Source organism: Cheilinus undulatus, linkage group 3, assembly GCF_018320785.1.
Source record: "Cheilinus undulatus linkage group 3, ASM1832078v1, whole genome shotgun sequence".
Lineage (NCBI taxonomy): Eukaryota > Metazoa > Chordata > Actinopteri > Labriformes > Labridae > Cheilinus > Cheilinus undulatus.
Window position 1 is genome coordinate 49,355,490 of NC_054867.1, and position 25,153 is coordinate 49,380,642.

Genomic DNA, 25,153 nt, shown 5'->3' on the forward strand with positions numbered 1-25,153 from the left:
AGATATCCTCACTGTGAACTACGCATTAGCAGATACACCATTGCTGCCTTGTTTAATCTGTGTCGGTTTGACATTTTGCCTGTGCACGTCCTCAAAAATGTATGTGATGCAGATGCAAGATGCAAACTAGACATGACCGATGGAAGCAGAGAACATGTAAGTCAACATAGAAGCAGAGGCAATAACCAGTGAAAGTTCTGAAGACAAACTGACAATCTTGGAAAATTCTCCAGAAATAAGCGTTTAGACCTTGTAATATAATTAGATGCAAAGATCGGTATTGTAGTTTCAAAAGATGGATGCATGGATGGATGGATGATTGGATGCATGGATGGATGGAATACATAACTAATCATTTGATGAGCTCTTAAAACTGTTGTGATCAATCTAACTGCCTCTGGAGTTTTTTCTATTTTACCTCATACGTTTGGATTTTCTTTACAATGACAGCTCTTGACTTCTGAAGTCTTGCTAAAATATCCAAACATGTAGTTGAACATCTGAAACAGCTTTTAGACTTTAGACAAGCTCACACTTACACACTGAGTTGCCTTTTCACTATGTTGATGAACAGAGACGCCTGAAGGTCACTACTGCTTCATACAACACTCTGAAGAACAAGCCCTCGGCCAACGTTAGAACTGGTTCAGGCCGGTGGGACACCTTGAAAATGAAAAGGCCATTACAGAGGACAGAAAATGTTGACATGTCAAGGACATGGTTGCTGTCTCTGAGGGAGCTGCTCGCCCACACAATGGACAGACGACTGCTGACATGGTGAGCACTTAACAGCACATGACAGTGCGTTTCTGATTTTTTATGTAGACAAAGATGTTTTTGAGAACGTAGCGTGTGTGGACAGAATCACCTTTTAAAACAGAGGAGGAAACCTGCGTTTGCAAAACCTCCTGTATACACATGGACTAGGCCATGAGGATTTGGTGCTTAGGCTATGATGAAGATCAGGACTGGACCAGTCAGAAAAGCTGATGAGGTTTACCGGAGCTGAGAACGACTACTTAAAATTAAGAACAAATGTTTCTTTAATCCAAGAGATGTGATTGTTGGTTTTTATTGATTGCATTGATATTCAGTTTGCTTATCATTGTTTTCTGTGTTGAAAGTCTCGCATCTTTAAACACTTTGGGCTGCATCTCCACAGGCATTCAATCCCTTTATCCATTAACGCTCATCTGGTTTAGGGTTGCAGGGGTCTGGAGCTGGAGCAGTCATTGGGTGAGAATCAGGGCGCACCATGGACTGGTCACTAGTCAGTCGCAGGGCAGACATATAGAGACAAATAACCAGGCACATCTTCACAAAAACTGTGCTATGAAATATTTGACTTGTCCCTGCTGCCAACTCTCTTGGCTGTCTTCCTTTAAAAGGTCCTCTAAAAGATAAACTCTGAACAAAGAGAGTAGCTGCTTAGATAAAAGATGTAATGCGTCAAATTTTGTTAGCACGACCTCGACACAGCACTGTCGCTGTTAAATATGACTTATGTCCTAAATCCAATCATTAGTTTATTATAAAAAAGTTTTGTGGTTGATTTGGACACTTTGAAAACTCAGGAAGATTCTCTGATATAATACAAATCTTCAGAGGCCTTGATGAGAGAGTTAAGACAACCACTGTTTCTGACGTCAAATACGAGCTCCCGGTAAGGGTTTTTTGTTCATCTGTTCAGGGTCTGGAATATTAGTCTACCTTACTTTCTGTCTTTTCAGTACTTGAACACTGGGCAGGACCTAATTTGTGGTTCTCAAAGCTTTGAATCGAGGGAATAGAACATTCAACAACAATTAAATCACCTTTTCAAAAGCCTGATTTATTGAGATATCCTGCTAACCACAGACCTCGGTGTCAGCAGTTTCCTCAGGGACTTTTAATCGTTCAAAAACACGTCACATAAAAACCTTTTCATCATCTGGAGTTACCATGAAGTCTTTGTGTATGAAAAGAGGTTACTGTTCAACTTTATAAAGTTTAGAATCAGGATTAACGTTGTTGTACAGATTTGCATGCATGTATTAATTAATTATGTTCAGGTTAAAAGTTGTGTGTATGTTTAAAAAAATGCAATGGTGAGAGCACAGATGATTATTGTTGGGATATCTTTACATTCAAAGATTGAGGTTCTTAGTGTTTGAAGGGAGTAGCTATTATAGGATGTAAATAAGCTCATATCTGCTAAATCACACCCTGGCAGTGACGGACCTTTGCACATGATTCTAGAGCTGACAGAGGCATTAGTGGATTTAAATGCAAACTCACACTACACAAATTCAGAGCATTTTTTCTTGCAAACTGTCAGATGGTTTGAAATCATGACAAAAGCAGGTATGCCTGTTTGATGTGCGTCCCCCACCTATCATAAAAGGAAGTAGTCCTACCAGTGGACCAGCTAACAGTAATGATGTGTTGCTCCTCATGTGAACAATGGTAGTGGTTTTTTTCCTTGTTTGTTGTTATGAAATACACCCAGGATAAAGAGAGGATCTTTATGCCACACTGTTTGGATAGGCAAAGCTTCTCTTTGGTAAAAAAAAAAAAAAAAAAAAAAAAAAAAAAAACATATATATATATATATATATATATATATATATATTAGTGCTGTCAAACTGTTACAATTTTTAATCAGAATAATCACAGAGTTGCTGTGGATTAATTTCAATTAATCATGATTAAATAACATTCATTTTTAATCTATACTAATCACGTTTCATTTTGCAAGCTTGGCGATGTGTTAGCCAAAGTGCTAGCAGAATCCCTGTCGAACGTGTGCTTCGCACTAATGTGGTATTTAAGCTGGAAGTGCTTCGGTGAAAAGAAAACTCCTTCCTGCAGAATATGCAAAATACTTTATGTCGGTCGACTGTTCCGTCTTGGGGGGGTTTTTTTGTACTCAAATTTCCCATCGAGAGGGCCAACATGCTGTTTAGCGTCTTCCATATCGTGTTGGTTGGTCACTACTGGATCAACGGCCCACATGCACATGCATGGCGGCATGCTTGACGGTAACCCTACTTGGACAAACTGCCCAAAATGCGTTGCCAGAGAAGTTTCAGGGATTTTGAGTCAATCTGCGCTGTAGATGGGATAATTGAGTTTAAATTTTTATCAGATTAATCATGATGATGGATTATCCGCGTTAACGCGTTAATTTTGACAGCCCTAATGTATGTGTGTATACACTGTAAAAAAAATTCCGTTAAATTTACGGTAAAACGCTGGCAGCTGTGGTTACCAGAGATTTACTGTAAAAATTACGGTGAGAATGTATGAGAAAAAACGGTGTTTTCATTCTACAACTGTAAATATTACAGTTCAAACCTGTTTTTTTTTTAACTGTAAATTTCTGTTAAAAAAATACAACACTGTAACCGTTTATACAAGGATTTGCTGTAAAAATAACAGTTATACTGTAACCATATTTACGGTAATTTGCTGTACAACTTACTGTAATTTGATGTAGAAATTACAGCTCTATTACAACATTTTCTACAGGGATTGGCTGTAAAAATAACGATAATGAAACAAACCTGTTTACGGTAAATTACTTTAAAAACACCAGAAATCCTGTAAACCTAAATACAATCTATCTCAGTAATAAAAACAGTAGACCCGTATAATGTTTAACGGTATTTTATTGTAACTACTTAAATTTTACAGTAAATTACTGGCAGCTGTGGTTACCAGAAATTTACTGTAAAAAATACAGGACAAAACATGAGAAATTACAGCTGATGTTTGCAGATTTTACGGTAGTAGCAAAATACTGCCCAACTTTAAATTTTACAGTAAATTACTGGCAGCTGTGGTTACCAGAAATTTACCGTAAAAAATACAGGACAAAACATGAGAAATTACAGCTGATGTTTGCAGATTTTACAGTAGTAGCTTAATACTGCCTTACTTCAAATTTTACGGTAAATTACAAGCAGCTGTGGTTGCCAGATATTTACTGTAAAAAATACAGTACAAAACATGTGAAATTTCAGTTAATTTGCTAGATTTTTGCAGTAGTGCCCTAATACTCCTACTTTTAACAAAAGATTCAAGCTCTCTGATAAACAATAAGAAACTCTGCAGTTATATGTTTGCAATAAAAAAACCTTTCAACACATCTGATAACTTGTCTGTATACTCACAAAGCAGTTTAGATCTTGGAAGAAAAAGCTTGTGTCCATATGTATGACAGGTAGTCCTTGGTGTAATGCATGAAGATGAAACAAAGTCACTTGCCCCTAAATGATTCAAGAGTAATGAGTCCAGTCTTGACTGAAGAAGGCCTTCCACTTGGGAAGCTTCACATGGCCAAGAAACTTCATCTTCTTGAAGACTCGAGCACAGTTCATCAGGTGTTCTACTTTGGACTGGCTCCATCCTCTCTGCAGGAAGTACATATAAAAAGAAGAGTTAGAGTGATTCAGTGCTTCAGTTTAATGCCTACACAGATGTAAATTTGAGAAAACTAGGCTCTAATAAGCCATGCTTACAATCAGCACAACAGAATAAAATAAACAGTGTGTACAGTACATACAGATCATTTCTATAATAGAATATGGTGAAGAAACGCAAATGTACCCACAAATGCCAGCTATTAAGTCAGCAATCACCTAACAACAGCCAATTACTTTTTCCGTTATTGATTATAATGAGACAGTTATGACATATTAATTGCAATTTGCTTTTCCTTTATAGTTTAGAGCTGTGGTGCCCAGGCTTGTATCCACTGAGCTCCCCCCTCCTTCAAATATCCAAGAAGATATGGACCCACACAAAAAAGTGACATAGCTATTGCTGTAAAAACTAAACATAAATTTGAATTGATGTCATTATTTAAAGCAGTTTTAATTCTGGCAGATATTTTTAATTTTAGTCTTAGTTTTAGTCTTTAAGTGAAATGAATTTTAGTTTCAGTCACATTTTAGTCATTTCTGTCCATTTAGTTTTAGTCCATAAAAAGTCCTCACATTTTAGGTTTTACTTTTAGTCCAAGCATTTATTGTCTTGCTTAAATCTGGTACCAAGTCATAGTGGGATGTTCTCTGCACCCTGCCAAACCTGGGGTCCCTGCTTTCTACAGCTGAGAGACAGAAGAGCTACAGCTGCGTTGTTTTTTGACAGAATTACCCACAGTGGAGAGATATCATGGATTTTGAATGTCCGACGAAAACTACATTACATTCTAGTCAAACACTAAACTTAGTTTTTGTCAGTTTCAGTCATCACAGATCTATTTTTGTTAGTCTTAGTCTAGTTTTTGTCATGGAAAACAAAGCTGTCAATGAACATTTTTAGTCATAGTTTTAGTCGATTTAAATTAACACTGATTTAAAGCTACACACAATAGCCCAAACCACAAGTGTTAGCAAAAGACCTTGGTATGAACCATTCATAAGGGTTATATTGTGATTTTAGGTAGTTGAACCACAAGATAAATATTTGCAAACTATGCTTTTTATATATATATTTACTTGTAAGACCACCCAAATAAATATAGAATTTGCTTTTACATGTAAATATAATATATAATTTTATATATAATTTCTATATAATTTCCCTTTGGGGATGAATAAAGTTTTATTGTATTGTATTAGGGTAAGCCTACCCATTAAGCCCAGGCACCATTTAAGCCCACTTGCGACTTTGAAGTCAATTAAAAAAAAAAAAAAGAGGGGCCTGTCTTATGCTATACATTATTTTGTCCAATCACACAATTTCTTAATTATATGTCAGTTTTTGTTTGACACCAATCACATTTGTAGATATTGAAAAAGGCCCGCCTACATTTGTGCAGTCTCAAGGAGGCTCAGATAAAGTCGCCTCAAAACTTTGGTGTTTTGGGACCCCTCAGAAAGAACCTCTTTTCAACCATTTTCAGCCACTGACTTGTTAAGTACATTCATATTATGTAATTTGAGAGATTATTGATTTGTTTTTGTGTATAAACAGGTAGTTTTTGTAATTTCTTACTATTTAGTTTTATGTGAAAAGATGAGTCATGCTAGCTAGCTAGCGTGAGCTAATCACTAGTCAATACATGTAGCCCTACTGATAGATACACTGCTTAATGATTAAAAATGATAAGTACACAAACTAAGTGTTTTCTGATTCATTTTACATAAATCTTACATAAAACTTTGAACAAGAATTCCTTGATAATTCAGAAAGTTTGGCAGAAGAGGAATAACTGTGATGGCAAGTTCTGCAGCATATGTAGGCTACAGGCCTGTCTTTACACATTTGTTTAATTTTGGTGAGAACATAGTATCTTCATTTCCTGGTAGTCACTGTAGTACCATTTAAGCCCAGTGTGTTCCATTTAAGCCCATCTGATGTGTTTCAATAGAAAAAAATGAAATTTTGAGGTTTGATAGCTTTTCGCTGTAATCCTGTGTTGGATGTTGTTATACTAACTTCATTAACACGAGTACATCACAGATCACACACTGACCAGAAGAATTGTTATGTCAGTTAATTTTGGATAATCATTTGTTTATAGTGAGAAAAATGCCAACAAAAAAGAGGAATTACAGCAACTGTCCTAAAATCATCATTGTTACAGCCAAACATTAAATCCAAGTTCAATAAGATATTGTTGATTCACTGTAATGTCATTTAATACTTTTAAAAACAAACACATTTTTTTATTTTGTCAATATTGAATCAAATTTTGTCAATATTAAATAAAATGTTCAATGAAATGTTAAATACTGAAGCCAATGAAAATTAGGTTTAGGCCTACTTAGTCATGTTTGTGGTGGTCCATTGTTACAAGCCAAACATTAAAGCCAAGTTCAAAAATAAATTGTGTTTAACATGTATAACATGTTACTGAATTAATATATGTTTACTACTTGAAAAATGTAATAATTTTTTAAATTTCTGTCAATAAACGTGGTTGTGGGCTTATTTGGAACACACGTGGGCTTAAATGGTACTTAGGTACCAATTAAGCCCATGCCAGACTTTGACTTTATTCATAACATTTCTTTAATTTGTTCTTTGAAATATGCATAAGTAAATAAATATACCTTCAAATGAGGGATTAATCCTTCATTCTAACAAATGATCATGTTTATAAACCATCTTAGTATCTATGAAAAACGTGAACTTAGATTTTGGTGGGCCTAATGGGTACACTTACCCTAAATGCTTTGGGGTACAAAAGGATTTTGCTGTAACAAAGATGATGGGCGCTGAATTTTAAATCAATCATAATGAAAACATATGACTCACACAGAAAACTGTATTGGCCCCCATATGGTGTGATCATCAGAACACTGAGAACAAGCTGGACAAAGCAGTGGCATGGCAGTATTCTGGGTATTTCTACATGACCAGATTAATGCAGTGCTTGGTGTAAACTACATAAAATAAACATAAAATGGCTTCATGTTGCTTAAAGAAAGATTAATCTAAAGAATTTATTGAGGTATGTACAAATGCTGTGCAAGGCTTACCATTATTTTTCCTTGATAACTGGCGTCTTTTAAGAAGAGTGGAATACTGGAGACAGTATAAAGTAATGGAGTCCTAGTCACTACTAGCAGAAGAAACAGGACCTTAAAAAAGAGTAAGGAAAAATAGAAAGACAAGGTAAAGCACCAAATCATGTCAACTTAGAAGTTTTGAACACTTATGTATGCACTGATTGCAAAGTACTATCCAATTTTTGAATTCACTCAAAAAAGGAGGGGACCCAATCTCGTCCTGTCCCATGAGCTGAATGTCTTGTCACATCCCTTGTGTTCTGTGGCAGAAGCTACAGCAGACACAAAATGCAGACATACATGTAGAGTGATCCAGCTGTTAAGCAGTTATCAGACGGGTGTTGCTGTGTTTATATGTTCTTCTAAAATCAACACTAAGCTGTGACTGGTGCTACCCTCTCCACTTAGAGTGTGTGTTGATCCCACAGCTCTGTAAGTCATCTTGCTTGCCCTTGCGCTTTTTCTGCTCACAACAGTTTTGGTTTAGAAAAAAATGCTGCACATCTATTTCTTTTTTGTTTTTTAAATTTGAAAATTTGGATACTATCAAACCTAAAAATCTGAACCAGAATCTTTATTGTCATTGTACACAAGTACAACGAAATTTTGCACAGTTCCATTCAGTGCAATTATTATTACCTCTGCCAAGGAGGTTATGTGATCGGCAGGGTTTGTTAGTTTGTTTGTTGGCAACATAACCCAAAAGTTATGGATAGATTCTGATGAAATTTCCAGGAAATGTCAGAAATGGCAAAAGGAAGAACTGATTTGATTTTGGGACTGATCCAGATCATCGTCTGGATCTAGGAATTTTTAAAGGACTATTCACTATTGGGAGATAGGGCTAATGGCGGAGGTCTGCGCTCTCTGAGTGCTTTTCTAGTTTATTATTGCAACTGCTCTGGGATATGTGCTGTTTTTCAGTCTGTTAGTTTTGGCTCTTTTTGTCCTGAACCGTCTTCCTCAGGATAGCAGTTGTTACAGGTGACGATAACACAGTTATAAAAATAACTGATATTGTATCATATGATGCACACGGCTGGAAGGATATAAAACATTTTGCCAGCATTACACTATACCATATAACTACCTCTAAAGAGGAAAAATTATTACCTCTGTAGGAACTCCTGAGTGGATCCCAATGCTGGTCAATGCATAGCATGAGCTGCCTTGAAGCCTAGCAAGAGGCTCCTGGGAGAATGATAAAAGTAGAAAAGAATTACAAGCAAATCATCCATTACCATCCAAATGAGTCTTTAAAGTGTTTCTGAGATCCACTTACTACAAAAAACAATACATGGGGCAGGCTTTCCACCGGTACCTCATCTGGCAAGAATGTTTCAACAAGGCAAAAGAGGTTGTCTTCTTTTTTGTCGAAACAGGAGAGAAGGGGAAACACCATACCCTTTATGTCCTCTGAGCAGCCCTCCAACTGTCCTCTCTGAATCTTGAGCTTTGTGGCATCCTGCAAAAATCAAGTGAGCTATTAAATCTTTAGTGCCATGACACTGACGTGCACATATCCCCATTGTGCATTTAGGAGGTGCTGGAGCCAACAGGTAGTGCCCAGGACCACCACAGTCCACCACCACACTATCCCCCTTATTCCTGGGGCTGCTACTGCAAATGTGAATATGGGCGAAACTTCCGGTGCCAAAACGGAAGTAGGCTACATTAAATACATGTATTCTAGTACAGCAGCTAACTATGGACGCTAACAAAGAACCACAGTTGTTTCAATAGGAATTCTTCTGGAATTTGTAAATATTTATATTTTTGTTATCACATGTTCACACTGTTTGTATTATAAGCTGTAGATAAGTAAATAAGGTGGATACCACATTATTCCTGGGGGTCTACTGTAGCTATGAATGGAAGTGGAACTTCCAGTACAGTAACAATAATAGCAAAAACATGATTTTTCCAAAGGCTTACTAAAGTGATTTAGTGTCAACAGTGGTTGTTCTGAAATAAATAAATATTTGCTGTAATAAATACTGCTTCATTTTTGTTAAATCAATGAGCTGAAATTTTTTAATCATATTTTCTGTAATGCTCAGTACCTGTTGCTATGTTCATGGTACTAATATTATGACAAAGTTAAATATGTCTCTCACAACATGCTGTCCACTGTCTAAGTGCATCGGGGATGTGATTCTTTTAGTATTAATTTATCATAAATTCTTAATACAAAACTTGACATTTACCAAACTGAAGAGCTGGCAACTTGAGTCATGGATAATTTTATAAATATAATTCCCATATTTAAGAGGGATTAGTTTGTAAAATGAGAATTTCAGCAACTCCACAAACTAGAAATGTATCTTTTTATACTGATATAAAGCTAATAAAGTTAGCTAAAAATGCCCGTGTAGGTTATCTAAAGTAATGTCATCAATTTGAACTCTCCAGTAGAGGCTAGAGAAATAATAATAATATTATCCCGTTTGAGGTTAAGCAGTCTAAGTTTATGTAGTTTGGTATTAAAATTGCTTTAATAGTCACGTTTAGCATCTCGTTTCTATGCAAAGTCCCATTTAGATGGAACGGAGCGGAAGTTGCGCCCATATTCATGGAGGGGTAGGAATAAGCTGGAAAGCCTGCCTCAGGGGACTCTGAACACAGATATGAATATGACTCTGAACACAGATATGAATATGACTCTGAACACAGATATGAATGTGACTCTGAACACAGATATGAATGTGACTCTGAACACAGATATGAATATGACTCTGAACACAGATATGAATATGACTCTGAAGGGGAAAAATCCTTCACCTTAGGTCGCTCTGAAGCATCAGTGCTGCGGCGGGACTCTCACTTTTTGGCTAGAGGACATCACGGTCCTCACGGTCACTCCCACCTCATCTGGAAAACTCCGTCCTTTTTCTTTCCCTCTTCCCAGTGTTCCCAGTACCCAACCGCCAATTTTTTGTGCATTTTTCAAAAGTCTGAAGTGGGCGGAGTTAGCTCTGAGCTTGGGGTTCACTTATGGTCCCCAACACAGCAAGTGTTGAACGTTCTCCACGCTAAAATGACAGCAAAAAATACAAATCAAACAGCAATGTTGGCTGGTCTGGAATTGAAACAAAATGCCTCCTGACCCATTTAACTTCTACCTATAAACACGTGGTGTTACTGAATGAAAAGAACTCAAGAAATATTTGACACTACGACAAAAGAAGTTCTACATACCTTACCAATAGCTCGTAGGCTGATGCTCCGGGTGACGTCGAATTAATACACGCCAATGTCCTGCTTTGTATTCCATCTTCGTTTGCAGCTCGTTCTACGAGCAGACAGCAACTTTATGAAATATTTCCGCGCACACGAGACTACAGAAGACACGAAAACGCTGTAGTTTACCAGGCAGCCGTTGGCGGTTTGATTTTCCAACGAATCACACACGCATGCGTATAAGGTCCTTCTTTCCCCGCGCCTGCGCGAAACCGTATTCGCGCATGGCAATTGACTGCAACCACAGTGCGCAAACGCATTTCGAGAAAGCAGCACTGTTAGTGTACATGGAGGGAGGTGACTGAAAACTGTTCACTCTGGAGCTCGTTTCCAAATTGTTCCATTTTTAAACACCCAAATCGCTGTTCTAGTACAGACAGAATAGAAGACGTTCCTGTGTAGACAGGGTTGAATGGCGACGGGAAACAGTTTTTCAAAATTATTTTATATATTTATTTTTTGTATTGATACAACTTTATTGAACAGATTCCAATAGTTAATACAGCATTGGCACATGAAACAAAACGTATTTTCTAGACATAAATAACCCCACATACAGGTAAAGAGAAGTTTAGATTAAATTACATAAGGTATGAGAAGTAAATTAAAATTTCAGAAACTAAACCATGGTTTCATTTTTTTTTTTTTAAGATTTTTTTTCCCTTAGAAATCAATTTGATAGACTATATGTACAGTTCCCATTCATTTTTAAAACTGATTATGGAGGGTTTCCTGTCATTCTATTTGCATTCATGTTTAAGTTATTTAATCAGTAAAAATAACTATTGTATTTATATAATGTATATACTATATATTCAACTGTATTATATACATTTTATATATACAGTATGTATCTCTCTCTCTCTCTTTATGTACATATAAAATAGTTCTTTCCAATTACCTTGTTATATTTCCTATCGGTAATATGTGTCATCCAATTTCAGTTCTGAAAGATTGACTGAAATGTTAAAGTACATCAATGTATTTTGTGTTAGATGCATTAAAGGAAGTGGAATGGCTTTACAGATGCAATGGCATTCTTTGTGAGAGCAATTAACATCATTCTTTTCCAATAAATCAGTTAAACTAAAATAATTGACCACTTTCATCCATCAAATTAAGAACAAACAAAATGATTTTTGGTACCATTCTTGTTTCAATAAGGTTTTCATATTAACTGTAACTGTCCGTTTATTTCACAAGGCAGCATCATGTGGTGTAGCACTGAGAAACAAATGTGAACATAACAACAAATTGGTGCTTGTTCACAGGTTTTGCAGGTTGACAGGTTTTTACTGTATTTTCTACAGAACTTTCCTGATCATGCAGTATTTTTAACCTCTTGTCCCTGCTAAAATTACGGTATGTGATTGCAATTTTTTTCACAGATTTTTACTGTGAATTTAAATGTACATGAGAGAAAAGTCTGTAATTTTAACAAAATACTACTGTAATTTTTAGAGTAATTGCCCGTCTTGAAGATTACAGTATTTTTCCTTTATTTTCACAATCTTCTTTCGTTTAAACGGTACAATTTTGTAATTATTACGACTTTAATTGTAAAAATTTATGTTTCATACTGTTGCTTGATTTACAGCAATTCTGTGTATTTTATACAGTAATATATGTTTATTTGTTTTACGGTCTTTTACTGTTGCTATTTAACAGTCTTTTGCCGTATTTTCTACGGACATTTTTTACAGTGTATATATATATATATATATATATATATATATATATATATATATATATATATATATATATATATACATATGCATCTTTTACCAAACATCATGCAAAGTCAGTTTTGTTCAGGGAAATCTGTGGTTTTGTCAGAATGATTAATTTTAGTGAAAAAAAAAAAAAGCCAATCCATGGCCAACTCCATACTGAAATCCCGGTCTCAACCACACTTTGCATCGACCTAACAGCCCGCTCTCTAAGCTTGACTTCCTGTCAGCTAGCTAGCTAGCATTCTGGTTGAAAGAAATGTAGCTTCTGCCTGCAAAGCAGTAAGGTTTTTTCCTAAATATAATCTAAACAATTGTGATACAAAAAAAAATCACTCCTCATACAGTGAGAGCACATGAAGACATTAGCTAATGAGACACATTTGGGTTTTTTTTTTAACCAGGCTGTAAACCAGTTTATTTCTAGTGTAAAAAAAACCACTTTTTAACATGAGTGTGTTCTGGTGTTCCTGCAGCCAGCCTCAGGTGGACACTCACCGTATTGCAATTTTTTGTACATCCACGTTGGCTTTATTTTTCAGGAACCAGAGGTTGCTGCTTGGTGCTGAGACAAGCCGTTATTTAAAGAGGAAGATCAGTCTATTTAGAGTAAGACACAGCTCTACATAACCATTACCCAGTTCTTTATGGGGTAGAAATTGTAATGAGTAGAAACATTTCTATAAGGAATGAGAACAGTTCTGAAAGGACTAAATACAACACTGTATTGAGAAAAAACAGCTCTATAATGATAACTATGGTCGGAATTACTCTGTAGTGAGTACAGTTGCTGTAGAGTCGTTTTTATTTTGTTCATTATGGAGTACATAATCATCATTTAGAATTAAATAAAAGCACTTTTTAGAATAAAAACAACTCTGAAAACATCACTCTGCAAGCAGTGTGAATTTTACTCCAAATAGACTGGGACCAAATGTTATATTTTTCAGAGTAAAATTTTACTCAATCTTGGGGGTTCCTGTGTAATCTGGATTATGGACGGAGAAGGCCAAGAGAATTATGAGGACTTTCCTTGCATGAAATGCCAAGGGCTGGCCAAGGAGACAGATGCTTGAGGCACTTCCGGGGTGTCCGCTCCCTGGTAAGTTGCACCATTTTTAACTTGTGTTTTCCTTAGGTGTGCCCATCACACAGGGAAGAACACAGGTATAGGTCCCGGTCCCCACAGTTACCCTGGTAAATTTGGCTCATTTTAGAGAAGTCAGATGAAGAGCTTGTTGTCAGCTGAAAGAATCAGCTCTCAGATCCCCAAAAGAGCTGGAATTCCTATCACTGTCTGGGGGAATTTTTGTTATTACTTAGCAGCTAGTTGTGCTTGTTGGCAATGTGTGTGTGTGTTTGTGTGAGAGAGAAATGGAGGGAGCGTTGTCACTGGTTGGGACTGTTTGAGCCATGCAAACTGGCACTAAAGCTGATTTCAGCCTCCCTCTCTGGGACTTTCAAAGGAGACTCTATTGGCAGCCTTCAGAAGTCCTTCCTGACTTCATTTGTACAGTTAAAGCACTCAGGTTCTGGCCAACCATCAGACCAACCACATAAATAGTGAGCATTGGTCCTGGAGACATAACACCACAACTGTTATAGAGTCGGCTTAAAATGTCTGGCTTAGGTGAAAACCTTCAGTGTTAACAGTCTGGTTCAAACATAATGCACAATGCTTTCTGTAAAAGCAACAGAGAAGGTAGCTGTATGAGGAATATGCAGCATGCATGGGGATTTGTGTCTTTTCTGGAAACCTTTTTTGTGTGTGTATCAGATAAAACAGTCATTAACATTGAACAAGTTCTCTGCCATCTGCATTCTCTATCCAGGTACAAACTTGCTGAAATAAAACTCCTGGCCCATCACCATCTACTTGTGTAAAAAGACAACAACAGGAAATGTCCAGACCTGATTCTACTGTCATTGGTGGGAATTTATATATTTGTTAAAGCATGTCTGGATTATCAAAACACGTGTCTGATTTTAAATATCACAAAGGCCTATAGGTCAGTTTCCTTTGCAAACCAAACCATTTAAAGTTAAGCAGTTGTTGATCATTTTCAACAAAAGGACCTATGTTCAATCAGTCTTTCAGACTCACCTTTTCCATGCCGTCCCTTCTCACGCCGGCTGCCTTGTCTCCTGTGTTCATAGTGGTGTCCGTGTCCATTCCCATGTCCATTTCCTCTTCCTTTACGTGTGCCCAGCAGGTCATTTTCCCGAGTCTGTGTCTGACTCTTCAGACTCATCCGAACTCTGTCTCTGTCCCTGCTCGGGCCCATCTCCAGCCTCACTGGGCTCAGACTCTCCAGACCCATCCCGTCATCCTCCGGCCTGGCCAGAGGATGAGGGGGTCTATGAGAGAGCAGCCCAGCTCCTCCTTTAGTGGCTCGGGCTCCCTGACCCCCATGCCCTCCGCGGTCCCTGCTGTAGCGGTGTCCCTGCAGAGGGTGCAGTGGGTGCTGAAGGGTGTTGCCGCCTCCTGCTGAGGTCTGAGCTGCTCTCCTCTTACTGTGAGGAGGTCCGGGTTCAGAGCTGTGTGAGATGACCAGGGAGGCCGAGAGGAACGCCAGGAGGAGACTCCAGGAGAGAGCCATCGTCTGGAAAGCACAGCGCCACCTGCTGGAAGACAAAGAACACATCTTAGTAATGCTAGCACTCTGCTTCAGACTCCAGTTGGGAGTTTTTAGCTAATAATAAGATGGAAGGAAATCATACTCATGCCCCTACATGAGCTGCAAATGCAGACAAGACACTCATCAAGAATACAGATTATCTCCATCAAGTTAATGTTAATGCCAGTTACAGCTGCCACAGAGTCAGTGTAAGATGAGCAGCAAGTAGACTGAAGGTTCTTTGAGCTACATATGCAGTAGTGAGTGATACGAATGACAATTAAAGGATAACTGACAATCTTTTAAACATGTACAGGACATGATCATCTGAAGATGAGCTACCATGTCATCCTTAGCAGAAGCTGTAAAAATCTGCCAAACAGTTCTTTAATGTAAAGCTTTGATTGATCTACTCTGTGTTATGAATTTCTTAGTAAATGTGAGCATGCCGACCAAGATGGTAAACATGGCAAGCAGTTCACCTTTGGTGAACACCAGCATGTCATCTGCATATCTATCAATTTTGTACACTGACACCAGGACTTGAGCAAGAGATATACTTGCTGTTTCACATTGCGCTTGCATATTTGTCCAGATGCATCACAAACTTTCTCATAAATAAACTTGCCTTTTGTGGCAGTTGTTACTGCAGGACACCACTAGAGGGCACACCAGTGAGCCCAGGCTGTACACAACTGCCTGATGTGTGGAATGTAAACTAAACACACGGCAACAATGAATAGAATAATAATGAGCTTAAAAACAGTATAATAGACATCAATAATCATAAATGACAACAGTAAAGCTCAGGCTGTTTATGAGCAGTGTGCACAGACTTAACAGCACCTGACTGCCTGAAAACAAACACATTTTCCATTGCAATCCACTCAGTGTGGAGAGGGTGATTTTAAAGCTTCATTTTTGTTTGATGTCAATAGGCCGAGTAATACAGGAAATATGATCATTTCAATTTTATATAAAAATTCAAATTTAGATTTAGGGCACAAGGGTCCATGCTGTACAGGACTAGCACTTGTATTTCTTTTGCAGAATTTCAGCATTTTGTAATTTATTTTAAAAAAATGAAAAAAATCATTGTTTAAAAAAACAATTTTTAAAAAAATATTTTTGGGAGAGGCGCTTGTGATTTTTGGAGGTCCTATATCTAATACAGTAAGTAAAACCTAAAAATAGGTTTCATTATATAAAGTTGAGGTAGTGCAGAAAAAAAACTGATACCAAATATGAGCAAGAAATACATTTTCAGAGTGGTTTGAATTGTCAAATGAATAGTATTTACAAAATGGAAAAAATAGCCAGTGGATAAAATTAATCGCAAATTAAATTTGATCCAATATGGCCTGCTGTAATTTTCAAATCGCAGAAGCTGCAATATTTCTTTTACTTGAAATTTGTGTGAAAACACCAGTTTAAAACTTTTTTGATGCAGAGACGTTATGCATTACATATCATGCAACCATTCTAGTGGCATATTTTGAGAATAGCAAACAAAAAATTCTTATTAGAAATATATCTTCTTTATTTTTGTATGTTTTTCTCGTTAAATATTAAATTATATGAAAATTATCATTCCCTTTAATACAACAGTTCACATCCAATTTGCAAAATGAGTCAAAATCATCACAATTAGATATTTTTAAGAAATTGTTCAGTCCTAGTTTAATCTAATATTGTGTTGGCTATAGTACAGAATGAATTATTACTTGTTTTTTTGTTTTTTTTTTGGAAAATACATGAGATGTAACCTGACACGCCAGATGGATTTGTTTCAACAGGAAAAGTTTGAGAAAAATCCTCAGAGTATGATTGGGTGAATGTTCTGTCTGTCACATCTCTACGGGCCAATCAGAGCAACAAAGCACATAGCCGCTAGCAAGCTGCGCATGCGCAACTACTGAGGAATAATGCAAAACATGGTGACTATAGACATGTAAGTACTTGACTTTTGTCGTTTTTGAAAATTGCGTAAGCTCGGAAAACATGGCCCGCCGCAGTAATATGATGTTTGTTTGGATGTTTCTCGAGGATCAAAAATTCCTGGGGGGGAAATATATTAGCTACTTGAGGGAGAGAGAGAAAGAGAAACGTCATATGCTGTAAGTATAACTTGAACGCACCAGCGAGGGGAATCCTGCATGCATCATTAAACTTATACGGTCATCAAAGCAAGCTGTGCAGAGGCCTGTACTGTAGTAACACAAATGCTAAATTAAATGACACACAAAGGTAAAAGTTGAGGAGAAAGTGACTCCGTTTACCTCTCACGGTGTGCGACGCCATTTTGCTACGTCATTCCGACCGACTCGGGCTGCTTGGATCCTACCCGAAATCCCGAGTCGGAGTCCTGAGCTCAAAGGCCATTCTACTGCACTTTTCCGATTCAGAGGTCGGATTTATCCGAGTTCCGAGTACAATCGAACGCAGCATAAGTAAAGAAGCACATGCAGAAGTTGACGTAGAAAAGTGCAGTTTCTTTGTCGTTACGTTTGATGTAGAGAGGCTAAGGCACACAAATTTTAGTCATAAAAAAGGGAGGGGTTTGTTCTACCTCCACAAATAATCGGCTACTACATAGGAAAATCTGGGGAGTCATTTTACAGTTACAAATATTTTACTGAAAATAGTAAAAATGTACTCTTTTTTAGTGTATTCATTACCAGCCAGTGCCAGAATTGGAGTAAAAACTGTTGAAATTCTGCTTGAGTAGAACTTTAACCTCAACCACTCAAGTTTTAATTCAGCTGCCATCATTAATGGATCGTCATGGCTGCAGCTCGTTAGGAGTCCCAGCTGCAGATAATCCTTATTGATCAAACTCCCCTGACCTGGTGATGAACTTTCAGACACCTGTGTAGTCAGGTAGCCTGGCTCCTCTTCAATCTTTGAATCGTTTTCATTGTAAATAAAAAACATTTTCAGACTAAAAATATGTCTCAAAACATTACACTGCAATTTCAATCCAAATAGACCTATATCACATTTATTTTTCCCTCCTCAAGTTTTCTGAATTTGGTCATTTTATAGGGATCAGATGAGAATGTGGTGGGCCTAATGTGGCCATCTGTGCAGAGACAATGACAGTTTATAAAGATGTGGAAAGTTGTGAACTCAATTTAATAGTTTGTCTTCAAAAATGTCTCTCATTGTTGTTCCTGCTGCTGTATTTACTCTAACATCCGCCATAGCACACTGCAGCTCACATCCATATAATTACAATTTTTGAGTATGTGCATGGTTGGCACATGCAGGAATGCTTAGCAGCTGGTTCATTTGTGTGGTTAACAATTGTATCTCTAGCCTGATGGGAAGCAAAGCAGTAGCTCCAGCATACAGAGCTGCAAACATTGCCTTGGCCTTTCAAAATAGCATGTATGGTTTTTTTTTTAGCTATAGAAGATCAGCATCTTTTTGAACTGCAGCTTCAGGCATTTTCCCTCCAAACTGTCAAAACTAAAAGCACACAAGTAGAATGTTTAAAACTCTGAAAAGAAAAGCATTTAATCAAAAGCATGCAGGAGATTTTCTTCTGAGGAAAAATCTGATAAATAAGTGGAACTTTGCATGAACAGCAGCCTTAATGCACCAAGTTTACCACTGCATACTACATTCGTCCATTACCCTTCGCAATTCATTCACCCACTAGCCATCAAATTCAGACATCACTCTCAGCCTCTTCAGCGAGCTCGTTTTTCTGTACTCTGTGAGTTGGAGGAGCAACACTTGTGCTTCGTTTTCTAAAATGACCCTCTTCTGTACATGCACACATCCTTCATCAGCCTGTTCAACACTCCCAAGAGCTCTCCACCCGTACCTTTCATTACAAAAGTCAACATATCTGAGAGTGTGACCGGACTGCAGTATGAGGCTCTATGTGTCTTTGCATTATGGAGCCAGCACTCTCTTTAAATGTAAATAAAATAGGGGTGGAGAGTCTAAAGTTCAAAGAAATGAAGTGGAATATTTTTTATTTTTTTATTCCATTTCAAGGTTTCATGTTACATCAGTCAGTCAGGATTGATTTGGAGGTTTAGTTCAAACGCATAAAGTGAAATCACTTTATGCTAACTTTGTAGCTAACTTTGAATTAAAATCCTTCCTGTGTTTAGAAATCCTTTTGAAATGAGTCCAAATGTCTCTCCAGGCATATCCAAAATAAATTGAATGCTGTGTTTGAATTATTTTGAGTACAAGTGCATACAAGGTGGCTTTAGAAAGGTAACACTCTGAAGTTGCTGAGTAATATATCAACAAGCAAAATATATTTTCCCATCTGAAACAGAGGCCTGTAGATGACTGCAGCCAGCAGGTATTAGCTCAAAACTCACCTGGACTGAAGCATGAAGCCCTGCCTAATTCAGGTTCAAAGTTGATAACAATAGAGCAGAACATGTATATTTTACACCTGTTTTTATGAGGAAAAAGTCCAGATATTTTCAGGCTGGAGACTCCAAAAAAAGCCCGTGCTAGGGAGTCATCTTGGGCTGTGTGGAAAGGTGACAGAGAAATCCTGTTGAATCACCAGAATAAAGGAATTTTAAAAAACACTGTGCATTTTTCCAGTTTTTTTACAGAGTTATTGATCATGATAAAGTTATGGTGGATAAATACATGTATGAATTTTCTTTTGCCTATCATCGTGCACTTATATTTATATAATTACAGACATTATTTGCTGATTTAATTATTATCTTGTTATTGGAAACATGCCAGTCCTTCTATGGCTGGGGTTGGTGACATCACAAGAGAGCTGGGCACTTCCCTTCAACCCAGGCCCTCATTGGCTGTCGTATCTAGACAGAGTAAGGAGGGTCAAACTGCTCAAATGAGGAGTCAATGTAAAGGTCAGAGGTTCACAGTCATTTTGTTAATGATTAGAGCCATGCAAAATTACCTCCCACTCTCTAGAGTGACCACGCTGTGCCTCCATTTGGGTGAAAACAAGCCCTGACATTGAAAAATAGTAGTAGCAACACAATTAAACACTGTTGTTCTGCATGTTATGCTTCAAACATTTTTTTAAGGACAACAAGCATGCAAGCATAAATTCTCTAGTCAGCCACAGTGCCCACAGTGCACCTGTGTCCTTGAGTGGTCCTTAGCTGAGCACACGGCACACTGTATCAGCTCCATTAGCAGTTGAGTCATGGTATGCGTGCATGAAAGACGCAAGTTTTCCTCTTTGTTCATATTGGCTGTTTAAGATATTATCATCAGCATTTTGTTTATCCAATACGGTATATATTATCATGCCTTATTTATGTTTGATGTTTATGACTTTGTACATTTACATTTGTACTAATTATGCTAATTTGCATGCCAGTGGACAGGCTTAGCTTAGCCCTGTGCTCCTTAAGTTGTATTTCTCATGTTAGCATATAGATATTTGCTGCCTTATTTTCATGTATACTACTTTAAAGCTAAGCTATACTGTTTTAGCATATCATTTGCTCTGTGTTGATCATATTTCTGTTGTTGATTTTGTATTGCAGAAACCATACCTACCTACAAACTTCTATAAAAATCAACAAAGTAAATCAGGATACAAGGTGTCCATGTTTTATTGCTTCTGATTGGAGCACCCAGGATGAAAGGCATATATTAAACTGGTGCCAGCCACAGGCAATTCATTTCAAAGCAAATGTACACTGTTTTAAAATTCTGGAATAATAAAGGAGCATTTAGAAGAACTCTGTGGCTCAGGACTAGGGCTGAACAATTTGTGAAAATAATCTACTTGCGATTTTTTTTCCCTCAATATTGCAATTGCGATTTAATATGCGGTTATTTTTAGGTTCCTCATTTTTATATTTTTCAGTGAACACTAGCAATAAATCATTCTAAATTATAATCTACGCAATATTAGAATATATTAGGGAAAAACAATTTAAAACAAATTGCATTTTTTGGCTCATTTTTGCAAATGTTATATCAATTACTATATTGAAGGGATGATAATTTTATTTCATCTGATTTTAAATCAGACAAACATACAAGAGTAAAGCAGGAATTTTATTTTAAAAAATACTTGAATGTTTGCATAATGTGCATAAAATTTCTGCTGCACAAAGTATCAAACAAATATTTTGACACATTTCGAGTTTTAGAAATAGCACCTTTTGTGATTTTTAAATTCCAGCAGGCTGTATTGAGATTTTATCTAATTTGCAATTAATTGCCTAGCCCTACTCAGGACTGTCAAGCAGACTAGATTCATGTTGGCAGCTCTCTGCTGAAGCCACACTGGGGTTGGAAAGGACTAGAAGCAGGGGTAGGGGTGGAGAAAAGCAGGAAGAGGAGAGGGACAAGAGAAACAACAAAACAACAAGTAAAAGACAAATTCATGGCAGTGTTGATCATAAACTTATCTCACATTTTGTAGGATACTGGGATAATGAGTATGAGCATTAGCAGCTATGATTGGTATAGAAACTGAGAGAACTATTATCAATAAATATAGCAGTGAGGGTACAAATCATATCATTCTAAGTTGAAGTTCCACCTTTAGTTTCATATCACTGTACCATCAACACAGCCATTAATCCATCCATTATCTAAAATGCTCATCCCTGTCAGGGTCACAAAGGGCTGGAGCCAATCCAGATGTCACTGAATGGAAAGCAGGGTACCCCCTGGACTGGTCTGATGTTAATTATTCTATTGATATGTAGAGACAAGCAAGCTGTCACACTCACAGTCACACTTACAAGCAATTTAGAGTCACCAGTAACCCTAACTAGTAGGTTTTTGGTCTGTGGCAAGAAACAGGAGAACCTGGAGAGAACCCATGCATGCACAGGGAGAGCATGCAAACACAGAAAGACCCTGTAGCTGCAGCTCCTGCAGTCAAAAGCATTAACATGCACAAGCAAAATTATGCTTCTGATAGAAGTGCTTTTATTTAGCTTCACTTTAGCTCTCTAAAAATATGATGCACACAGAATCACAAAGTTATAAATAAAAAAATAATGTGCAGCTCATTCTTACTCAACATCTACCAGACAAGGGAGCAGTAAGTCCTCTTACTTTAGATACGGTCCAGTCATTTCTCATATTAGTTCATGCTGTTGTTTCTAATATGATAAGCTGTTTGTCCTTTACGCTAAAACACTGAGACAATCCATCGTTACCCACACAACAACACAAACAACGGCATTATGTCGCTGTAGCAGGCGGCTCCTTTGTGTTAAAAGACAAACGGCAGAGCTGGGCCTCCAGAAAATCAATGAGCCTGGCTATTGAGCTGCTGCTGCCTCGGTAAGAAGTGTGGGGGGTTGATAAGGTCTCTGCTCTGTCATCACGCCAACACACACATCAAGTTTAAAACACCCGCGGGTTTACAGTGGGGTTATTTAGCTGCTTCTTAAATCACTGCGGGGCCGCAGGTTGTGTCAGCATGAAGAGGAAGCTGGTGATGTCAGGGGAAATTTGCGGTGCGAGAGCAGGCGGTGTCTCCGGGGATTTAAAGGCAGGCTGTGTTGGCCCGCCTCTGGGAGTTGGACCAGCTGTGCAGTTTGCAAACAAGAGTGTGAGGAGGCTGCTGCTGAGGTGAGACCTTTATGTCTTTATTGGTCCTCAGTCTGTGTATGTGAGAGTGTCCTGGGGGGTGCAATCGGCCGTGTCGTGCACAAACTGCTTAGCCAGGATTACGCTCTGTCTGTTTGACACATGAGGTGCTGCTAAAGCAGAGAGGTCTGGACCGTGGACGACCAAAAGGGTCATTTAGAAAGAAAACAAACATAACATCCAGACTGAGCTGAGAGGATGGACAGCGGAGACGGAGGACAAACCACAGGAGCAAATCATACACCTCTTTTATATAGATTTTCAAAAGAGCACTGACATATATGGGAAATACTACAGGCCCGAGGTTTGATCAGAGCATGCTGGATGAGAAGATGTACACCTCTTTTAAATCTAGAGGCCATCAAACTATGGATCCAAGGACTGGATATTGGTTCAGTCATATCTAAATATCTGGAATAGACAAACATGACAATAAGCTGATCCATGGGGCGGATTAGGGCTCAGATTGGGCCCAGCCTGGCTCTGCCCAAGCCAGTGTGAGTTCTCTCCAAGCCTGATCTGTTTAACTACAGGCCTAAGCAGAAATATTAAGATGTTAAGATGAGATGGGACGGTAATGAGTGCCATATGGGACCAGGTATTAAGGACAAGACTATTGGGCGACCAATATTGGCTCTTCAGGGCCGATAGCAGTACTGATTATTTGTAATTCATGAGACCAATCACCCATAATTGGAACTGATGACTTACAAAATGTACTTAATATTGCAAAAGTAAAATAGCGTGATCCCAAAATTAAGAAAATCAACAATTTAGTTCTACCTCTATCAGTGTGAGAAACGTTACAGAGCAACACAGTAGCAGCAGAAAAGCAGGAAGTGGTTCAACACACTTGCTGTGTCAGCGCCACCCACGCCTCAGTGCCGATTGGCTGGTAGTTATTTGACATTAAGCCAGTCAGAAAGTGGGAAGGAAGTTAGGTGAGAGTGTGGAAAAGTGAAAACAAAGCCAGAGGGGAAACACGCCTTGCAGTGGAGCAAAAGTAGCACACCTTTGAAATGTATTGCTTTTATCAATTATCAGTGAAATAAAATGCCGATATCGAGAAATGTCTGAACGCCATATATCTAAATCAATAATTGGCCAGATCGATACAACTCTGGACTACCCTACTGGACAACATATCTCATAATTTGAACAACAGGTCTGCACTGAAGCAAGCTTTTCCATAGTTACTGCAAGAGAAGTAGATAGAAATCTAGGGTAGATATCATCAAGTTGTTGATAGGGTTGGGAAATTAATCGCAAAATAGATTAAATTGCAGTATGGCCTGTTGCAATTTTCAAATCGCAGACAGTGCAGTATTTTTTTTTATTTGTAATGTGTCAAAACACAGATTTGGTACAATTTTTTTGCAGCAGAATGTTCATGCTCTGCGCTTTATGCATATATACAAGTGAGTTTTTTTTAGAATAGTTGAGTAAAGTCTGACTATTCCTGTTTGTGTATATGATTTTTTTAATCAAAATGAGAATAACCTAAAAAAAATTCTCATCCTTTCAGGATAGAAATGGATATTACATTTGTTATATGAGCCAAAATCACATTTAGATATTTTCTTTAAATCTTCCATCCCTAGTTTAATTTATCTTAGATTGTGTTGTTCATAACATAGAATGATTTACTGCTTATGTTTCTTGAAAAATGCATATGATGAGGAACCTAAAAATAATCACATAATAAATCACAATATTGTGGGAAAAAAAATCGCAATTTGATTTTTTTCTCTAATCGTTCAGCCCTAGTCGTTACACAGGATGCCTGATTCCTCTCAAGCCCATCCTGGCCAGGACCCAAGGGGAGGGTCAGCCATCCTGGCCCAATCTGGCTCTGGTCTGTGGGCCACATTGGGCCAGTCTTCGGCTTGCATGGGCAGTGAATGTAACCTCTACTTTGTACTATGAAAGGAGGTTAAATAAACCAAATGGAGCCTGTGCATGCAAACAGAAGTCAAACAAACTGGCTGCATGTGACATTGCCAATAAGAACCACACCACTGTTGTACCTGCAGCCACAGCACTCTGTAAAAAAGCTATACAAGACTTACAGGTGTCTTTGAAAGCATTCTATCATGATTTTATTTGATCAGTGATGTCTGTTTAAATGCATTTGGTCCAAATGTTCCTTTAACTGTGAATTGGATTTGCTAGGATGCCTTATCTTTATCCTTGGAATGACGAACAAACTGAACATTTTAGTTACGATAAAAAACCTTGAGCCTTGAAACACGATTCGACCTCCATAAAAGCACATCAGGACAAATTCTCAAATGGTTAAAGTGCTTTTTAGAAGGTGAGAGAATTGGGAAGGAAGGAGCTGGACCAAGTCTGTGACATCCTGATATTGTAAATAAAACTTAGACGGGCTGAAGAGAGAAGGTGGAACTGCTCTATCTGTTGTTGTTGTTCACACTTTAAATCATTTTTGTTGTGAATTTTCAAATGGAATGAACGCCAT

General features: G+C 37.8%; 1 protein-coding gene across 2 annotated transcripts in view; it reads right to left on the bottom strand.

Annotated features, from left to right (window-relative positions):
- The window catches only part of draxina (dorsal inhibitory axon guidance protein a), a 58,554-nt gene that overhangs the window by 13,366 nt on the left and 20,035 nt on the right, over window positions 1–25,153 (bottom strand). For both annotated transcript variants that reach the window (XM_041783391.1, XM_041783390.1), the window contains exon 2: window positions 14,577–15,097. In XM_041783391.1, coding sequence (XP_041639325.1) covers window positions 14,577–15,072 — 496 coding nt within the window. In that variant the 5' untranslated portion in view covers window positions 15,073–15,097. The remainder of the gene's footprint in view (window positions 1–14,576; window positions 15,098–25,153) is intronic.